Source organism: Salmo salar, chromosome 01 (assembly GCF_965601325.2).
Source record: "Salmo salar chromosome 01, fSalSal1, whole genome shotgun sequence".
NCBI lineage: Eukaryota > Metazoa > Chordata > Actinopteri > Salmoniformes > Salmonidae > Salmo > Salmo salar.
In genome coordinates this window covers 44,671,520-44,688,640 of record NC_138291.1, presented here as the reverse complement: position 1 = coordinate 44,688,640, position 17,121 = coordinate 44,671,520, and the positions used below count along the sequence as shown (strand labels likewise).

General features: G+C 45.2%; 1 protein-coding gene across 1 annotated transcript; it reads left to right on the top strand.

Annotated features, from left to right (window-relative positions):
- Nucleotides 1–1,480: 1,480 nt before the first annotated feature.
- On the top strand, nt 1,481–17,110 carry tulp4b (TUB like protein 4b). The gene is made up of 16 exons (XM_014195835.3): nt 1,481–1,606; nt 2,495–2,592; nt 2,875–3,144; nt 3,423–3,551; nt 3,667–3,828; nt 5,990–6,170; nt 6,451–6,558; nt 6,627–6,790; nt 7,126–7,350; nt 7,625–7,859; nt 8,103–8,247; nt 8,490–8,634; nt 8,851–8,944; nt 9,094–9,237; nt 9,411–13,033; nt 13,565–17,110. Exons 2-16 carry the CDS (start codon nt 2,575–2,577, stop codon nt 13,679–13,681), a joined length of 5,760 nt encoding a protein of 1,919 aa, XP_014051310.3. The 5' UTR covers nt 1,481–1,606; nt 2,495–2,574; the 3' UTR covers nt 13,682–17,110.
- Nucleotides 17,111–17,121: the final 11 nt, after the last annotated feature.

Here is a 17,121-nt window from a genome sequence, read left to right as displayed (position 1 = left end):
GTAGATGTGGCCAGGGCAATAAATTGCAATGTCCGTACTGTGAGACGCCTAAGACAGCGCTACAGGGAGACAGGACGGACAGCTGATTGTCCTTGCAGTGGCAGACCACGTGTAACAACACCTGCACAGGACTGGTACATCCGAACATCACACCTGTGGGACAGGTACAGGATGGCAACAACAATTGCCCGAGTTACACCAGGAACGCACAATCCCTCCATCAGTGCTCAGACTGTCCGCAATAGGCTGAGAGAGGCTTTGACTGAGGGCTTGTAGGCCTGTTGCAAGGCAGGTCCTCACCAGACATCACCGGCAACAACGTCGCCTATGGGCACAAACTCACCGTCGCTGGACCAGACAGGACTGGCAAAAAGTGCTCTTCACTGACAAGTCGCGCTTTTGTCTAACCAGGGGTGATGGTCGGATTCACATTTATCGTCGAAGGAATGAGCGTTACACCGAGGCCTGTACTCTGGAGCGGGATTGATTTGGCGGTGGAAGGTCCGTCATGGTCTGGGGCGGTGTGTCACAGCATCATCGGACTGAGCTTTTTGTCATTGCAGGCAATCTCAAAACTGTGCGTTACAGGGAAGACATCCTCCTCCCTTGTGTGGTACCCTTCCTGCAGGCTCATCCTGACATGACCCTCCAGCATGACAATGCCACCAGCCATACTGCTCGTTCTGTGTGTGATTTCCTGCAAGATAGGAATGTCAGTGTTCTGCCATGGCCAGCGAAGAGCCCGGATCTCAATCCCATTGAGCATGTCTGGGACCTGTTGGATCGGAGAGTGAGGGCTAGGGCCATTCCCCCCAGAAATGTCTGGGAACTTGCAGGTGCCTTGGTGGAAGAGTGGAGTAACATCTTGCAGCAAGAACTGGCAAATCTGGTGCAGTCCATGAGGAGGAGATGCACTGCAGTACTTAATGCAGGTGGTGGCCACACCAGATACTGACTGTTACTTTTGATTTTGACACCCCCTTTGCTTCGGGACACATTATTCCACTTCTGTTAGTCACATGTCTGTGGAACTTTTTCAGTTTATGTCTCAGTTGTTGAATCTTGTTATGTTCATACAAATATTTACACATGTTAAGCTTGCAGAAAATAAATGCAGTTGACAGTGAGAGGATGTTTCTTTTTTTGCTGAGTTTCTATATTTCTGTTTTTGTTGCAAAATTATTTCAGATTATTGCTGGAGAAATATCTTCATCTGTTCATCTGTTTACCCACTGAGATCACCATTGATATTTTATTTTCTAATCAACTGATTTTTCTCTGCAAGTAGCATGTCTTTGGGTATTTGTATTGGTATTCACGCTGCGGGTCTCAGAAGATTGCTATATCACACTGACATGCTTTCTGAGATAGTGAACACTTCTCCAGGATTTGTGAGATCTGATGATCGGCGCAGCGTGACTACAATAAAGTCAACCTGGAACGCACCCAATGACGCCTAAGTGGCAATGAAAACTACATGGCAACCTGCATTAAAGGCGCACCGAGCGTCAGCAGAAAGCAGCCTGGCAACGCGACTGCACTTTAACATAAATCTATGGTGGACTGCGCAGATGAAGGATATGGCAGCGACCTTATATTTGATCAAGTGAGTTCTGCATCTTGTTCGTGTAGGTGTCCTGCATATTTTGTCAGTATTGGAATTGGTCAGATAAAGGCAAACGAGCGAAGGATATCATCCTTTTTATACAGGTTCCTCTCCACTGATTCAATCTCAACGAATAGCGGTGGATGAGGGTGATCGATTACGTTCAGTCTAAATGTATTTTCATTCACTATGACAGGGCGATTTGATTGATTCATTGATTATCCATCTTATTGTAAATATGGAAAATATAACCGGTGGATACTGGACATACTGAGGGGTGGTGGGTTATTTATTTCGCGTACTGTCATTTAAGGGATGATTCTTATTCTGTAGATTCATTGAAATCTACAAGTTTTATTGAATTAGTATCGTGTTAATGACGTAACAGACTGACGTTCTCCGTATCTATGGAGACACGAAGGCAAGAGTGTTCGGTTCAGAATGTTCAATGCAGTGTTGCATAGAGACCAGGATTCTAGACATTCCCATGTCATAGCTGAGAGTAAGATACGTTTCAAGGTTGATGCACTGAATGGACAAGGCAGTGCTTTTCCTGTTTAAAGGCTGCACCCTTTCGATGGAATCTATATAGGCTATGGATAACTTGGAATAAAAAAGCCACATTTATTCTTTAGCTTTTTATTAATTTTTTGACACAGAATAGTCATCAAACTGCAAAATCACATACTGTAGCTACAGTATTTCTGACACTTGATTGGAATCACTTCATGAAGACACAGGCCTATTGAATAGACCTGCCATAGGCCACCATGTAATCAGGATGGACATTTCAAGACATGAGGACCAGGTTGTCTCCATGTAGTAAACTGAATGCTGTGTGATGCTCAGAATTTTTTCATTGATAGATTCTCTCTATCTGGGAATTAGGAAATATCTCACTCTTTAGTGCACCCACCATCTGAATGGAAACATGGACACCACCTACAAAGGAGGAATTGTAGTCAACAATGTCCAGGAACTATGAGGTGAGTAACAAGTAGGCTATTATAATTCTATTCTATTCCATGTTACATTACCTGGTCATACATTGCCTAGTAATGTTGAGTTATGACTTGACTGTATTGGATGGTTTGCTAGGCCTACCTCTTGGAGAAACAACCTAAGCACATTAGCCTACCTAATAATCCAGAATAAAGAGTGATATAAAAACACAAATGAAAAACAAACAAATAATCAAGTCAGTCAATGATACCCTTGAAGAAAGACACCAACCTCCACTATATTCTCCTCCTCTGCTTACTTCCAAGCCTGGTCACTCAGTAGGGATGTTGGCTACTGTGGAACATGGTCCCATACTCTGCAGTGACTCCAACATCCTCTGCCTCTCCTGGAAGGGCCGGGTCCCCAAGAGCGAGAAGGACAAGCCTGTGTGCCAGCGGCGCTACTATGAGGAAGGCTGGTTGGCCACTGGGAACGGTAGAGGGGTGGTGGGCGTGACGTTCACATCCAGCCACTGCAGGAGAGACAGGAACACTCCTCAGAGAATCAACTTCAACCTGCGAGGACACAACAGTGAGGTGGGTCTTGTTATTTTCCGAAACTGTGTTTATCTGCAGAATTAATTAAAAAACACCCTCATATAAACACCCAGATTTAATCTGACAATCATCACAAAAGAGCATTTTGTGTTAGTATAAAATAGGCTATGTAGAGTAGGTGGAGGAAGTGGACTGTTTTGTACTTTCTCTCATTCAGCATGTGCATCTCATGTTGAGTATGAATTGTATTCCACTTTCACACCGGGAGCCTCCTGTGTTCGTGGAGTATAATAGCAGTTGCATACTTCCCTTTGCAGGTTGTGTTGGTTCGTTGGAATGAGCCCTTTCAGAAGTTGGCCACGTGTGACATGGAGGGAGGCATCTTCGTCTGGATTCAGTATGAGGGACGGTGGTCTGTAGAGTTAGTGAATGACCGTGGTGCCCAGGTAGGTATAAGATGCCCGGGTACGATATTTTTGATATATTTTTATTGGGAAAGATAATGTATTATGTAATGCTGAAAAGGTAATATAATGGGTGCATTTCCAATCTCTCCATCAGGTGAGTGATTTCACGTGGTCCCATGATGGCACTCAGGCCTTGATCGCCTACAGGGATGGGTTTGTCTTGGTGGGGTCAGTCAGCGGACAGAGACACTGGTCCTCAGAGATCAACCTGGAGAGCCAGATCACCTGTGGCATCTGGACACCTGACGACCAACAGGTAGGTACACCTGAACTAACCTGGTTTCTGGCTGAACCTAAACAAAACATTTTGCATTTATTGCCCTTTTACAAACAAATAAGATACATACAGTGGGGGGAAAAAGTATTTCATCCCCTGCTGATTTTGTACGTTTGCCCACTGACAAAGAAAGGATCAGTCTATAATTTTAATGGTAGGTTTATTTCAACAGTGAGAGACAGAATAACAACAAAAATATCCAGAAAAGCGCTCTACCAACTGTAGCTCAGTTGGTAGAGCATGGCGCTTGCAACGCCAGGGTTGTGGGTTCGATTCCCACGGGGGACCAGTATGTAAAAATGTAATAAAAATGTATGCACTCTACTGTAAGTCGCTCTGGATAAGAGCGTCTGCTAAATGACTAAAATGTAAATGTAATAATGAGGGAAATAAGTATTTGACCCCCTCTCATCAGAAAGATTTCTGGATCCCAGGTGTCTTTTATACAGGTAACGAGCTGAGATTAGGAGCACACTCTTAAAGGGAGTGCTCCTAACCGCAGCTTGTTACCTGTAAAAAAGACACCTGTCCACAGAAGCAATCAATCAATCAGATTCCAAACTCTCCACCATGGCCAAGACCAAAGAGCTCTCCAAGGATGTCAGGGACAAGATTGTAGACCTACACAAGGCTGGAATGGGCTACAAGACCATCGCCAAGCAGCTTGGTGAGAAGGTGACAACATTTGGTGCGATTATTCGCAAATGGAAGAAACACAAAAGAACTGTCAATATCCCTCAGCCTGGGGCTCCATGCAAGATCTCACCTCGTGGAGTTGCAATGATCATGAGAAGGGTGAGGAATCAGCCCAGAACTACACGGGAGGATCTTATCAATGATCTCAAGGCAGCTGGGACCATAGTCACCAAGAAAACAATTGGTAACACACTACGCTGTGAAGGACTGAAATCCTGCAGCGCCCGCAAGGTCCCCCTGCTCAAGAATACATATACATGCCCGTCTGAAGTTTGCCAATGAACATCTGAATGACTCAGAGGACAACTGGTGAAAGTGTTGTGGTCAGATGAGACCAAAATGGAGCTCTTTGACATCAACTCAACTCGCCGTGTTTGAAGGAGGAGGAATGCTGCCTATGACCCCAAGAACACCATCTCCACCGTCAAACATGGAGGTGGCAACATTATGCTTTGGGGGTGTTTTTCTGCTATGGGGACAGGACAACTTCACCGCATCAAAGGGACGATGGACGGGGCCATGTACCGTCAAATCTTGGGTGAGAACCTCCTTCCCTCAGTCAGGGCATTGAAAATGGGTCGTGGATGGGTATTCCAGCATGACAATGATCCAAAACACACGGCCAAGGCAACAAAGGAGTGGCTCAAGAAGAAGCACATTAAGGTCCTGGAGTGGCCTAGCCAGTCTCTAGACCTTAATCCCATAGAAAATCTGTGGAGGGAGCTGAAGGTTCGAGTTGCCAAACATCAGCCTCGAAACCTTAATGACTTGGAGAAGATCTGCAAAGAGGAGTGGGACAAAATCCCTCCTGAGATGTGTGCAAACCTGGTGGCCAACTACAAGAAACGTCTGCCCTCTGTGATTGCTAACAAGGGTTTTGCCACCAAGTACTAAGTCATGTTTTGCAGAGGGGTCAAATACTTATTTCCCTCATTAAAATGCAAATCATTTTATAACATTTTTGACATGCATTTTTCTGGATTTTTTTGTTGTTATTCTGTCTCTCACTGTTCAAATAAACCTACTATTAAAATTATAGACTGATCATTTCTCTGTAAGTGGGCAAACGTACAAAATCAGCAGGGGATCAAATACTTTTTTCCCCCACTGTATTATAGTATTGACCTTTTTGTTACAGGCAACAATATATGAAATAATCTGTTGGTTTCGGGGACACAGATTTAGCCTTGACTAAAAAGCATGTTCATTTGAGATTCTTGCATACTTGTTTGTCTATTGCCTGTCCAGGAGATGTACTTGTACATCAAGCTGCCTCGTGCTGCAGAAAAGTTTGATAGGCTCCTGCCCCTTTGGGCTGTTCTGGCTCGGACAAGGCTTACTTAATCTTTGTCTAGGATTTAGGTTTAATCTTTGTCCAGGAAACCAGCCCCATTTATGTTTTCTCTCAGAAAATAATGATTCCTGCCCACTGCCTTTACTTCAGGTATTGTTTGGTACAGCCGACGGTCAGGTGATAGTGATGGACTGTCATGGTCGCATGCTGGCCCATGTCCTGCTACATGAGTCAGATGGCATCGTCGGCATGTCATGGAACTGCCCCTGCTTCCTAGTGGAGGACAGCACAGAAAGCGACACCGACTCTGATGACAATAACCCACCTCAAGGTAAGATACTGTAATAATGATAATGTAAGATAGTGTGGTTATTTAGATCATTTAGGCACTGATTCTATGGGCACAGAGAGTGACGCTGAGTCTTATGACAATAACCCACCTCAAGGTAACACATTGTAAACGATCAAGCGAGAGAGAGAACATTCCTGTCTTGTACCTCTCTCGAACGTAAAAAAAAAAGAAGATGTGATAACATTTTTTACCTCTACTGTGAACACTATGATCGGGCACATTGGCCATGAGGCTAATGTGTTTATTTCTCTCTCCCAAGTGCGTATCCTGAAGCCCCTTCTGACAGTCAGCTTCATATCAGGAGACATCAGTTTGATGAACAACTACGATGACCTCGCTCCTACCGTCATCCGCTCAGGACTCAAAGGTAATGACCTTTTCAATGTCTATGTGTGGGCGGACCAAATGTGTTGTGACTGAGCTTCTCCTGTTCAGATGTGGAGGTCCAGTGGTGTTCTCAGGGGGACCTCCTGGCGGTAGCTGGAATGGAGAGACATGGGCTCCCTGGAGTCCCCTCGGACTCTATCATGAGGAACGCCCTGGTCAAATTCTACAACATCCAAGGAGAACATATCTACACGTTAGAAACACCTGCCCAGGTGAGCTCTCCTCTCTGATTCACTTTTCTGAAATGTTATAGTATGATATTTACAAACTGGTTGTAATCTGTTTGTGATGGCATAATTTCAACCAGTTTTGCCTTCTGGGTAGGTCCTCTAACACGTATAAGTCAAATTCTATAAGTCATCTGAAATCTTCAATGAATAACTACAATATTAACAGAAAGTATACTTGACATGAAATGTACTGTTGCCACACTTCCAAGTCTTGTTCAGTGGGCTATGGAGAAAGCCAGAAATCAAGGTTCCATAGAATGTGAATACAACAGAACAGGGCTGACTGGGAACCTGCCTTGTCAACCTTTGCCTTGCAGCGCCCCATCACCACTATCTGCTGGGGCCACAGAGACTCTCGTCTGTTCCTGGCGTGTGGCATGGCGCTGTACGTGGTGCGGGTGGAGCACCGGGTGGCCAGCCTGCAGCTGCTGTGCCAACAGGGCATCGCCAGCGCCCTGCGGGAGGAGAGGGACGTGGGCAAACTAAACATGCCCTCCTTACTCTGCTCCTACGTCACAACCGCCTTCATACCCACCATCAAGGTAAAATGAGCTTTATTCATTTGGCTACTGTAGGTTATTATCTGAGCTCAAAGCCATCTGGACTTGTTCATTTCAAAATGACAGGACCCCTTGGTCGTAATCCTTCAATGTTTGTAGATCGGTAAGGTGCAGGGGATATGCTGGAAGCTCCATCACTACCCTGAGTGTACCTATCCAGATCCTAACGATCTAAAGGGGTAAGGGCCAAGGGGAAGGGGTAGGGGTAGGGAGCGGATTGGAACCAACTGTTAATGCTTGTCTCTTGTTTCTCTAGCCTCCTATTCCTGATCCCAACAACATCCGGGACTTTGTCAGCTACCCCACTGCTGGCAACGAGAGGCTGCACTGCACCATGAAGCGAGCGGAGGACAACCCAGAGGCAGGGGGACCCTGTTACACCCTCTACCTGGAACACCTAGGGGGTCTGGTGCCCATCCTCAAAGGCAGACGCATCAGCAAGCTACGGCCAGAGTTCATCATCATAGACCCTAAAACAGACAGCAAAGCAGGTGGGATTGGCACAGAAAAATGTATTATAATGCGCTTTCAAAAATAGTTAGTATGTTACACACAAACAGCTAATTTTAGACCGGTATATCATGATGAGTTGGGCAACCCTACTATTGTGTGTTCACATGTATATTGTATTTTCCTGAAGTTCTACTGTTCTGACCTGTTTATAGAGGTTGAGTCAAATATGATTTTTTATTTGTTATTTGTTTGTTTGTTTATTTGCTTGTTTTATTTTCCAGATGAGGTGTGTGTGAATGCTATGATCTCCTACATGACTGACAGCTGTAACTGTTCGGACTCCAGCGACATTGAGTTGAGTGATGAGTGGGTCGGGAAGAAGTCACCTAAACTATCCAGAGGAAACAGGTCACCCAAGCTTTCCAGGTATCTTTCATTACAATGGTCTGGACTCTGGAAGAATGAGGTTATAAGACTAATGTTTACCATATTCAACCCTAATCTTAACCATTACCTTTAGTAGCCGATCCATGTTATACAAAAGTTCAAGCCTCTTCAATATGTCATACTGATCATTTTATTTGTTTTAAATGTTATTTGTTAATCATTTTAAATTGGTCTATTTTTGCCTTGATTTGCCGTTTTGTTTTGGTTGTTATCTGGCGTAGAAGGAACATGGAATCTAGAAAATCTCCCAAAATGTCCCGGGCTAGTCAAGAAGGCCCACGATCACCCCGGTTACCAACAAAGAAGCCTCTAATTCGATCTCCCAGTTTGACGCGTCGAGAGATGTCAATGGATGGAATCTCTGAGGTATTGTCTGAATATGTGTCGTGTGGAACGTTGGTATAGTGGTTCTTTAGTGGTTAGGGGCTGAAACTGTGGTTTCTGCATGTTTAGATTTAACCACTTCTGTGCTCAGAAGTTAACCGGGTATAGTTAGCTGGCTAGCGCATGCAATATTTGGTTCTGGGTTCTGGATAATTTTTTACATAATAAAAAAATGAATCTATTTGCTTGATTTCACAGCATAATTATCTTGCTCAAGTCACGTCCAATATTTGGGGGACAAAGTTCAAAATCGTTGGACTTGCTTCTTTCCTACCTGCTAATCTTGGTGCAGGTAAGATCACAAACATTTGGAGAGAAAAAAATGTACTGAAATCAAACACGGCCATATTTTCAGTATTTACCTTATTTTATATTATTCCTTTATATTGACCACTCCATTTCATTCCAATTTGATTGTAGAAATGTTTTCCTCTGTTTTAGTTATCTATAAGACCAGTTTGCTCCATCTACAACCAAGGCAGATGACAATCTACCTTCCGGAGGTGCGGAAAATATCACTTGACTTCATGAGCCTGCCTGTCTTTAACCCAAACGTTTTCAGTGAGGATGAGGATGACTTGCCAGGTAAGTCATGAATGAATGAACAATTAAACAAACTAACAATTAATTGATACTGGAATTAAGTATCAAGTGCAAGTTTACATGAATTTCGGTTGGATGTTGACTTCTGTTTAGTAGTGAATGTAGTACATAACAATACCTAAAGTTATTGGAATATTCTTTGCCTTGTCTTTCAGTGATGGGACCATCTGGAGTGACAAGTGACAACCCTCCCTGTACGGTCAACATTCCCATCGCACCCATCCACAGCCCTGCCCAAGCCATGTCCCCCACTCAGAGCATTGGACTGGTCCAGTCCCTGCTGGCCAATCAGAACATCCAGCTGGATGTCTTGACCAATCCCACGGCTACGGCTTCAGCAGCAGCGGCGGTGGCGGCCGCTGCAGCAGCCTCAGCCTCTATTGCAGGGCCTGATCACAGTCAGAATGCAGTAGCAGCACAGTACAGTGGGACTCTAGGAAGGTACTCCAACCCAGGACAGGTGATCTTTAACGGGCTAGAGATGGGTCCCCTCCTAGCTGGAACAATACCTCCACCTCCACCTCCACCCCCACACCACCTCCCTCAACAACCTCAACAACAACGTCCTCAGTCTCAACAGACACACCAACAACAGTCCAAACAACCACAGCAGATACTAACCCAACAGCAGCAGCAGCAACAACAACAGAGAATGCAACAGCATCAACAACTACAGCAACAGCAGATTCAACAACAACATCAACAACTACAACAGCATCATATACAGCAGATCCAACAGCAGCAGCAACAACAGACTCAGCAGCACCAAGCACTGCAACAACAGCACCAACAACAACAGGCGGCACTGCAACAGCAACAACAGCAGATCCAACAGCAGCACCAACACTTGCAACAACAGCAAATCGCTCAGCAGCACCAGCAGATGCAACTGCAGCATGAGCAAATGCATCAGCAGCAGCAACAAATGCAGCAGCAACAACAGCAGATCCGACAGCAGATTATAGAGATGAGGCAGCAACAACAGCAGCTGCAGCAGCAACATCAGCAGATACAACAGCAACACCAACAGATGCAGAGGCAGCACCAACAAATGCAGCAGCAACTGAAGCTGCAGATCACCTTGCCCCCTCCGCCTACTGGCTATCCCACCATCTCTCTGCAGCAGTTCCAGGTACTGCAACAGGTACCCCACCCCAGTGCAGAGTTGGGACCAGAAAGAGGAGAGCAGGGGCATACTCAGAGCCATACTCTGGGCAGGCCAAGTCTACCGCGATCCAGGCCTCCATCATTCATTGATGTAGACAGCTTACGGTTTAGACCTCCTTCCTTCATCGAAGCAGACACATCAAGATCTAGACCACCGTCATTCATCGACATAGACACAATACGGACTAGACCTCCTTCTTTCATTGATGCAGATACAGGTACATTGCGGTCTAGACCCTCGTCGTTCCTCGATGCAGACTCCTCCCGATCCAGACCTCCTTCATTCATAGACACAGACACACTACGGTCTAGACCTCCTTCCTTCCTCGATGCAGAGACTTCCCTTGAGATCCAGATGAGGAAGGTGAACCCTCCACCACCCTACCCAGGCACCGTAGTGTCTGCAGCTACCGCCACAACCTCCAGCGCTCCTCAGACCCTCATCACCAACTGTGACAACCCCAACATACTGGTCACAGCAGACCCGTGTCTGAAGAAAGACGAGTTCTCACTCCACCCAGTTGGTCTCCAGTACCAGATGGGATACGAGAGGATCACAACGTTTGACAGCAGTGGGAATGTAGAGGAGGTGTGTCGCCCTCGCAGAAGACTCATAAGCAACCAGAACACCTACGCTGTTCAAGGCATGGGAGGTTCGGCCACACTTAAAGTCACCTCATCATCTGACGGTAAGAAAGTCCAGCTTCCTTACAGCTCAGCGACTCTAAGCCGCCTCTCTGTGCCACGATACTCCATACCTAGCAGAGACCCACCCCCCTACCCAGATCCAGCCAATCAGGTTAACATTAACACGACGACACTTCCTCCTCCCCAACGCATGGACAGTAGTCACATGATTCACGCCACCTTGCGACCTGACCGGCGAGACGTGGAATCTCGCCTGAAGGTGTCCCAGATGGTTGACGCTTCAAGGACTCTACCAACCAAGTCTAAGATCAACAGTGCTGCCCTAGCGCTCTCTTACCAGCAGAGGGTGCCCACGGCTCTGTATACCTGCACTCAGTGCAGCAGCAACAGCAGCAGCACCAGTGTCAGTGTTAGTGGTGGTGGTAGTAGCAGCAGTGGCATCGCAGGAGGCACTGTAGTGCGACAGGATTTCCCACCAGGAAAAGGTGCTCATCACAGCACCATCATTGTTCACTCCAAAAGCGCTTCGCCTCAAGCTTCTCAGTCATCTTACAATCTGCTGAATCCTGTTGATAACAGCAGGGATAGGACTGTGTATGTGAACTCTGGCTTTACCGAAGACGAGACATTAAGTCAGCAGTGTCGTCACTTGACTCTTGGGGAAGTTAGTTTGACTCTGAAACGTCCTCCACCATACCAGTGGGACCCAAACACTGCAGAGGAGTTCTGGATACCCCCAGAACAGACTATCTTAGCTCCTCCTCCACCACCAACGCACAAACCACCACCCCCGATCATCTTCAGCAATGCTCAGCATCTGGACATGACACGGCTGCCTTTTGTACTCTCAACAAAACCTCCCAGCAGCCCAAGTACTGTTACTTTCCCATCAGGTTACCAGATCTCCATGTCACCTTTCCCTCCAGGGGTAGGTCAGGATGGATCCCCACTCCAGTCCATGCAGAGCCTTCCACCACCCTGCCCTCCCAACGAAGTAGTTGCTCCAGTCCCTCAGTTTGCCCAGCAGGACCCCAACCTGGTCTTGCCACCTGGATACCCTCCCAACCATGCCAACCTAGCTTGCTGCCCTCTGCCCCCTATGTACCCAGGGGCCACCTCCTGCGCTGGGCTTCAGCTGCACCCTGTTAGCCTGCACCCCTGGAACCCATATAGCCTACCCATGCAGGACCTGTCAGGCTCTGCCACCCTCCCCAGCAAGCCTCATCAGGTGTTAGAGAAGCCAGTCCTCTCCCCACCTCCTCCTATTGCTCCCCCCCCACCACCTCTTACACTTCCTCCTCCTCCACCAACCGAGCTGCCGAAACCCAAAAGCCCTCCTACAGAGGAGCTGGCGGAATCTGCCAGTAGCTTCCAGGAGCCGTCTTCTCTAAACGAAAGCCCCATTCCAGACCGACAGGGGTCTGACATGTTCAGCAAGAAAAGTCGTAAACGTCTAGACAGCCGAGCCGAGGCGGCAAACATGACCACCGTCTCAGAGGGCAAATCCAAAAAGGAAGGGCGCGCCCTCTCTGACTTCAACTCCCTCATCTCCAGCCCCAGGCTTGGCGGCAGGGAGAAGAAGAAACTCAAAGGCCAGAGGGAGCAGCTGAACAAAACCAAGAAGCTCAACAGGACCAGTACCACCAACGAGTTCCAGGACAGTTCGGAGAGCGAGCCCGAGCTCTTCATCAGCGGAGACGAACTGATGAACCAGAGCCAGAGCTCCAAGAAGGGTTGGAAGAGTAAGAGAAGCATGAGGATGGCCAGTGAACTGGAGGAGATTAAGTGCAGGAAGGCCAATGAGAGAGAGGACCGCGGGCTGGGCAGCCAGGGATTCATCTATGTCATGGCCAATAAGCAGCCACTCTGGAATGAGGCCACACAGGTCTACCAGTTGGACTTCGGAGGACGGGTCACTCAGGAGTCTGCTAAGAACTTTCAGATTGAGCTGGACGGGAGACAGGTAAAATGTTGCTTCCATTATTTACAGAAACCTAGATACATTGTAAAAAAAGAACCACCTATATATAATTTAGAATGTTAAATCTGTTTGCGGTTGCTTTAAATATAAGTTTAGCCTCCAGTCTCTCTGGAGGCCTGGGTTCAGATCCCACCACTGCCACGAACTGTCACATTGACCTGTTTATGACTGAGATGAGTCAGCACTCAAATTGAACTCCAGGCAGCAGTGGCACAACCAGAAGTTCATTGGTGGGTGGGCCTGCGCAAGTTTGGTTGGGCCAATTATTTTTATTTATTTTGGAATTTTGAGGGGGTTGGGGAAAGCAGCTAACTTCCTGCAATTTTACACATTCTGTCATGGGGCAAAGAGAAAACTTTACCTTTTCACAGCTAATCTCATGCTATTCTACACATTTTGCCAACAGGCCCACCCAGGCCCACCTGTACCTATGCCCCACAGATGTGATGCAAACAGGCCTTCCTTACAGCTTTATTCCTGATTTCCTGTCTCTTTTCCCCTGTTTTTCTACAGGTGATGCAGTTTGGCAGAATCGATGGGAACGCATATATCCTGGATTTCCAGTATCCTTTCTCAGCAGTGCAGGCCTTTGCTGTTGCCTTAGCCAATGTTACTCAAAGGCTGAAGTAAGAGACTGCTCTAACCAGTGGTGTAGTGGAGGATATTTTGTGCAAGTGTTTACCTACCTTTTGCAGAAAAATGCATTGAAAGTATAGGGAGCGTTACATTACTCACCGCAAATGGCGATCAGTGTTTACCCACCTATGTTTTTTTACCACTACATCACTGGCTCTAACCCAACGTCACATATGTGTCGAAAAAAAGGAGGAAGGTAAGCGCTGCTAAGGTACACAATAGTAGATTTTGGGGTAAATGAATATAATTAATTATAATGCCTTTATTGGTATGGCATGTTCAATGGAAACAAAGTTTAAAAACTCTGACATATGTGTCATATACAGTATATGGCTCTGTTACAACGTACTCTGATGCAAAGTGACAGAATAATCCTGGGTCCTGTAACACGGGACTGTCAATGTAGTTCTGTGGTGGAAAAGACGGTTAATAGGGCTATGAAATACACTTTAATAAGCCTCACAACAAAGCTTTTTAGTAGGTAAGTTCCTCTTACTTACCGTACATATGCATTGGATTTAAAAACTGCCCTGTGGAGATGTGCAATTTTAAAAGACTTGACTAAAATTGCAGGTTATAGTGGTCATAAGACAAGTAAAGTGCAATGTTGGACAATGTTGAAATAATGTATTGTGAGAGAGGAGACCATGTTGATTGTGGAAAGACAACAAGATGAGTTTGAAAGTAATAGAGTTTATTTAGATGTTATTTCGAAGATCACTTCTATGAAGTGATCATAGGATTATCCACATTTTCTGTAAATGTTTTTGTAGGACCTAGGAATATCCACATTTCCATTATGTAAATGTTATTGTAGGACTACATACCCTCATATGACATAAATTGTAACACATTCATAACTAAATTGTAACATGTATATTATCAAACCTTTCTGCCCATCATTTCATTTGGTTGAACCTATGAAGAAAAAAAAATGTCATGCATGTGTAAATCATTCACCAAAATCATCAAATGCATGGTTCATGTATCTGGGGAAAAATGCATACAGTAGAAATCCCACCTGCTGTCAGATCCGTCAACTTATGTTAAATCCTGCAAGAAAATGAAAAGCTATCCTTAATTTAATGTTATGGTGTATAGGCTTGGTTGGCTCTGTGTTTTAGTCACTGGGTGTGGTTATGATGCTACTTGAACATTGCATTTGAATGTGAAGTGCTTTGCCTCCTTGGAGATTTTGCTGCTGCTTTTGATAGATATTGTCTGCATTATTGCTAATAGTGTGTCACTTCGTACTGAAGACATTGAAGTTATCATTTTTTACATTTTCAGATTTTAATTGGATTTGATTGACTAATTCATTTGTGAATATGTTATTCAGTAATTAACATTTGTCTTATGCCGCTTTATCTGAAAGTATTGTAACTTCCAAAATAATGGAAACACTAGAGTAAATGAGGGATACGAAGTATATTGAAAACAGGTGCTTCCACATAGGTGTGGTTCCTGAGTTAATTAAGTAATTAACACCCCATCATGCGTAGGGTCTGGCATACAAATGTTAGGCAGGACATTATTTTGGCTTCCAAGGCTGTGTTATGACAATTCCCCGATCCACAGGGCACGAGTGGTCATTGAATGGTTTGATAAGCATGAAAACCATGTAAACCGTATGCCATGGCTGTGTCAGTTACCAGATCTCAACCCAATTGAACACTTAGGGGAGATTCTGGAACGGCGCCTCCCTCCAGCATTTGTCGCGTTTCGCCCACCAAGCAAGGAGTTTTTGTATGGAGGCCAATGAGAGTGTCGAATTTGGTCAACAAAAAATGTATGGCTTATTTGCTACTTGAGGTTTATAGAAGTTTCGTAATGGTTAAGTTGTTACGAGTGTACTGATATAAGTAGGACACGTGACATCTCGCCAACATTGAGAAAAAACACTTTATATCTGAGTTGGCTCGAGTTGGCTATGGATATTCATGGCATGAGGCTAATAGCATAACATCTCTTGCCAATGAATACAGGAGGTTAAAAACGATTACAATAGTGAGATGAATCCACGAATCCAAAGAAAGGATAGGCGGGAGCTAGACAGCCCGCCATGCCGCTTTATGGACAACGACTCCCATTGTTATGGCAGGGATACATGTATCTTGTTAGTATATACATCATTTCTGCCGGGCTTGAAACAGCGTTTTCCACCACAATCAACCAAATTATGGAATTTCTCACAGAAGAATGGTGTCGCATCCCTCCAATAGAGTTCCAGACACTTGTAGAATCTATGCCAAGGTGCATTGAAGCTGTTCTGGATCGTAATGACCCAACACCCTATTAAAATACTTTATTTTGGTGTTTCCCTTCTTTTGGCAGTTACCTGCAGGATTATTTGAAAAATTATTGTAGAAAAGTTATGTGATGATTCAACTATTCAAATCAAATCACATTTATTTCTAAAGCCCTTCTTACATCAGCTGATATCTCAAAGTGCTGTACAGAAACCCAGCCTAAAACCCCAAACAGCAAGCAATGCAGGTGTAGAAGCACGGTGGCTAGGAAAAACTCCTTAGAAAGGCCAGAAACTAGGAAGAAACCTAGAGAGGAACCAGGCTATGAGGGGTGGCCAGTCCTCTTCGGGCTGTGCCGGGTGGAGATTATAACAGAACATGGCCAAAATGTTCAAATGTTCATAGATGACCAGGGTCAAATAATAATGATCACAGTGGTTGTCGAGGGTGCAACAGGTCAGCACCTCAGGAGTAAATGTCAGTTGGCTTTTCATAGCCGATCATTCAGAGTATCTCTACCGCTCCTGCTGTCTCTAGAGAGTTGAAAACAGCAGGTCTGAGACAGGTAGCACGTCCAGTGAACAGGTCAGGGTTCCATAGCCGCAGGCAGAACAGTTGAAACTGGAGCAGCAGCACAGCCAGATGGACTGGGGACAGCAAGGAGTCATCAGGCCAGGTAGTCCCGAGGCATGGTCCTAGGGCTCAGATCCTCCGAGGGAGAGAAAGAAAGAATAAGAGAGAGCATACTTAAATTCACACAGGACACAGGATAAATACTCCAGATATAACAGACTGACCCTAGACCCCCGACATATAAACTACTGCAGCATAAATACTGGAGGCTGAGACAGGAGGGGTCGGGAGACACTGTGGCCCCCGTCCGACTATTCAATGCTTAGCATTGTTATTCTACTGTGTTATACAGCAATACTTCAATGCTTATTATTATCAATACAGACAGTGTGTGTGGTCATTATGAATCAGCATCACCACCTAAAATAATATTATTTTGTTGCCCAGATGGATTTTTATTTTCTTTTAAATCTTATACAATTATTTTGTCCAGTTTATATATCAGAAGATATATCATACGTTATATATCAGAAGATATATCATGCATTAAAAGATAGGCCTACCACCCGATGTCCAAAAACGTAATAAAATGTAGAACACGTATGTCTATGT

What these genes read in the sequence shown, in the direction of transcription:
- tulp4b (XM_014195835.3), top strand. An exon ending in CCTTCATACCCACCATCAAG is followed by an intron (nt 7,351 to 7,624) that starts GTAAAATGAGCT and finishes TTGTTTCTCTAG; the next exon opens with CCTCCTATTCCTGATCCCAA. An exon ending in CAATGGATGGAATCTCTGAG is followed by an intron (nt 8,635 to 8,850) that starts GTATTGTCTGAA and finishes TTGATTTCACAG; the next exon opens with CATAATTATCTTGCTCAAGT.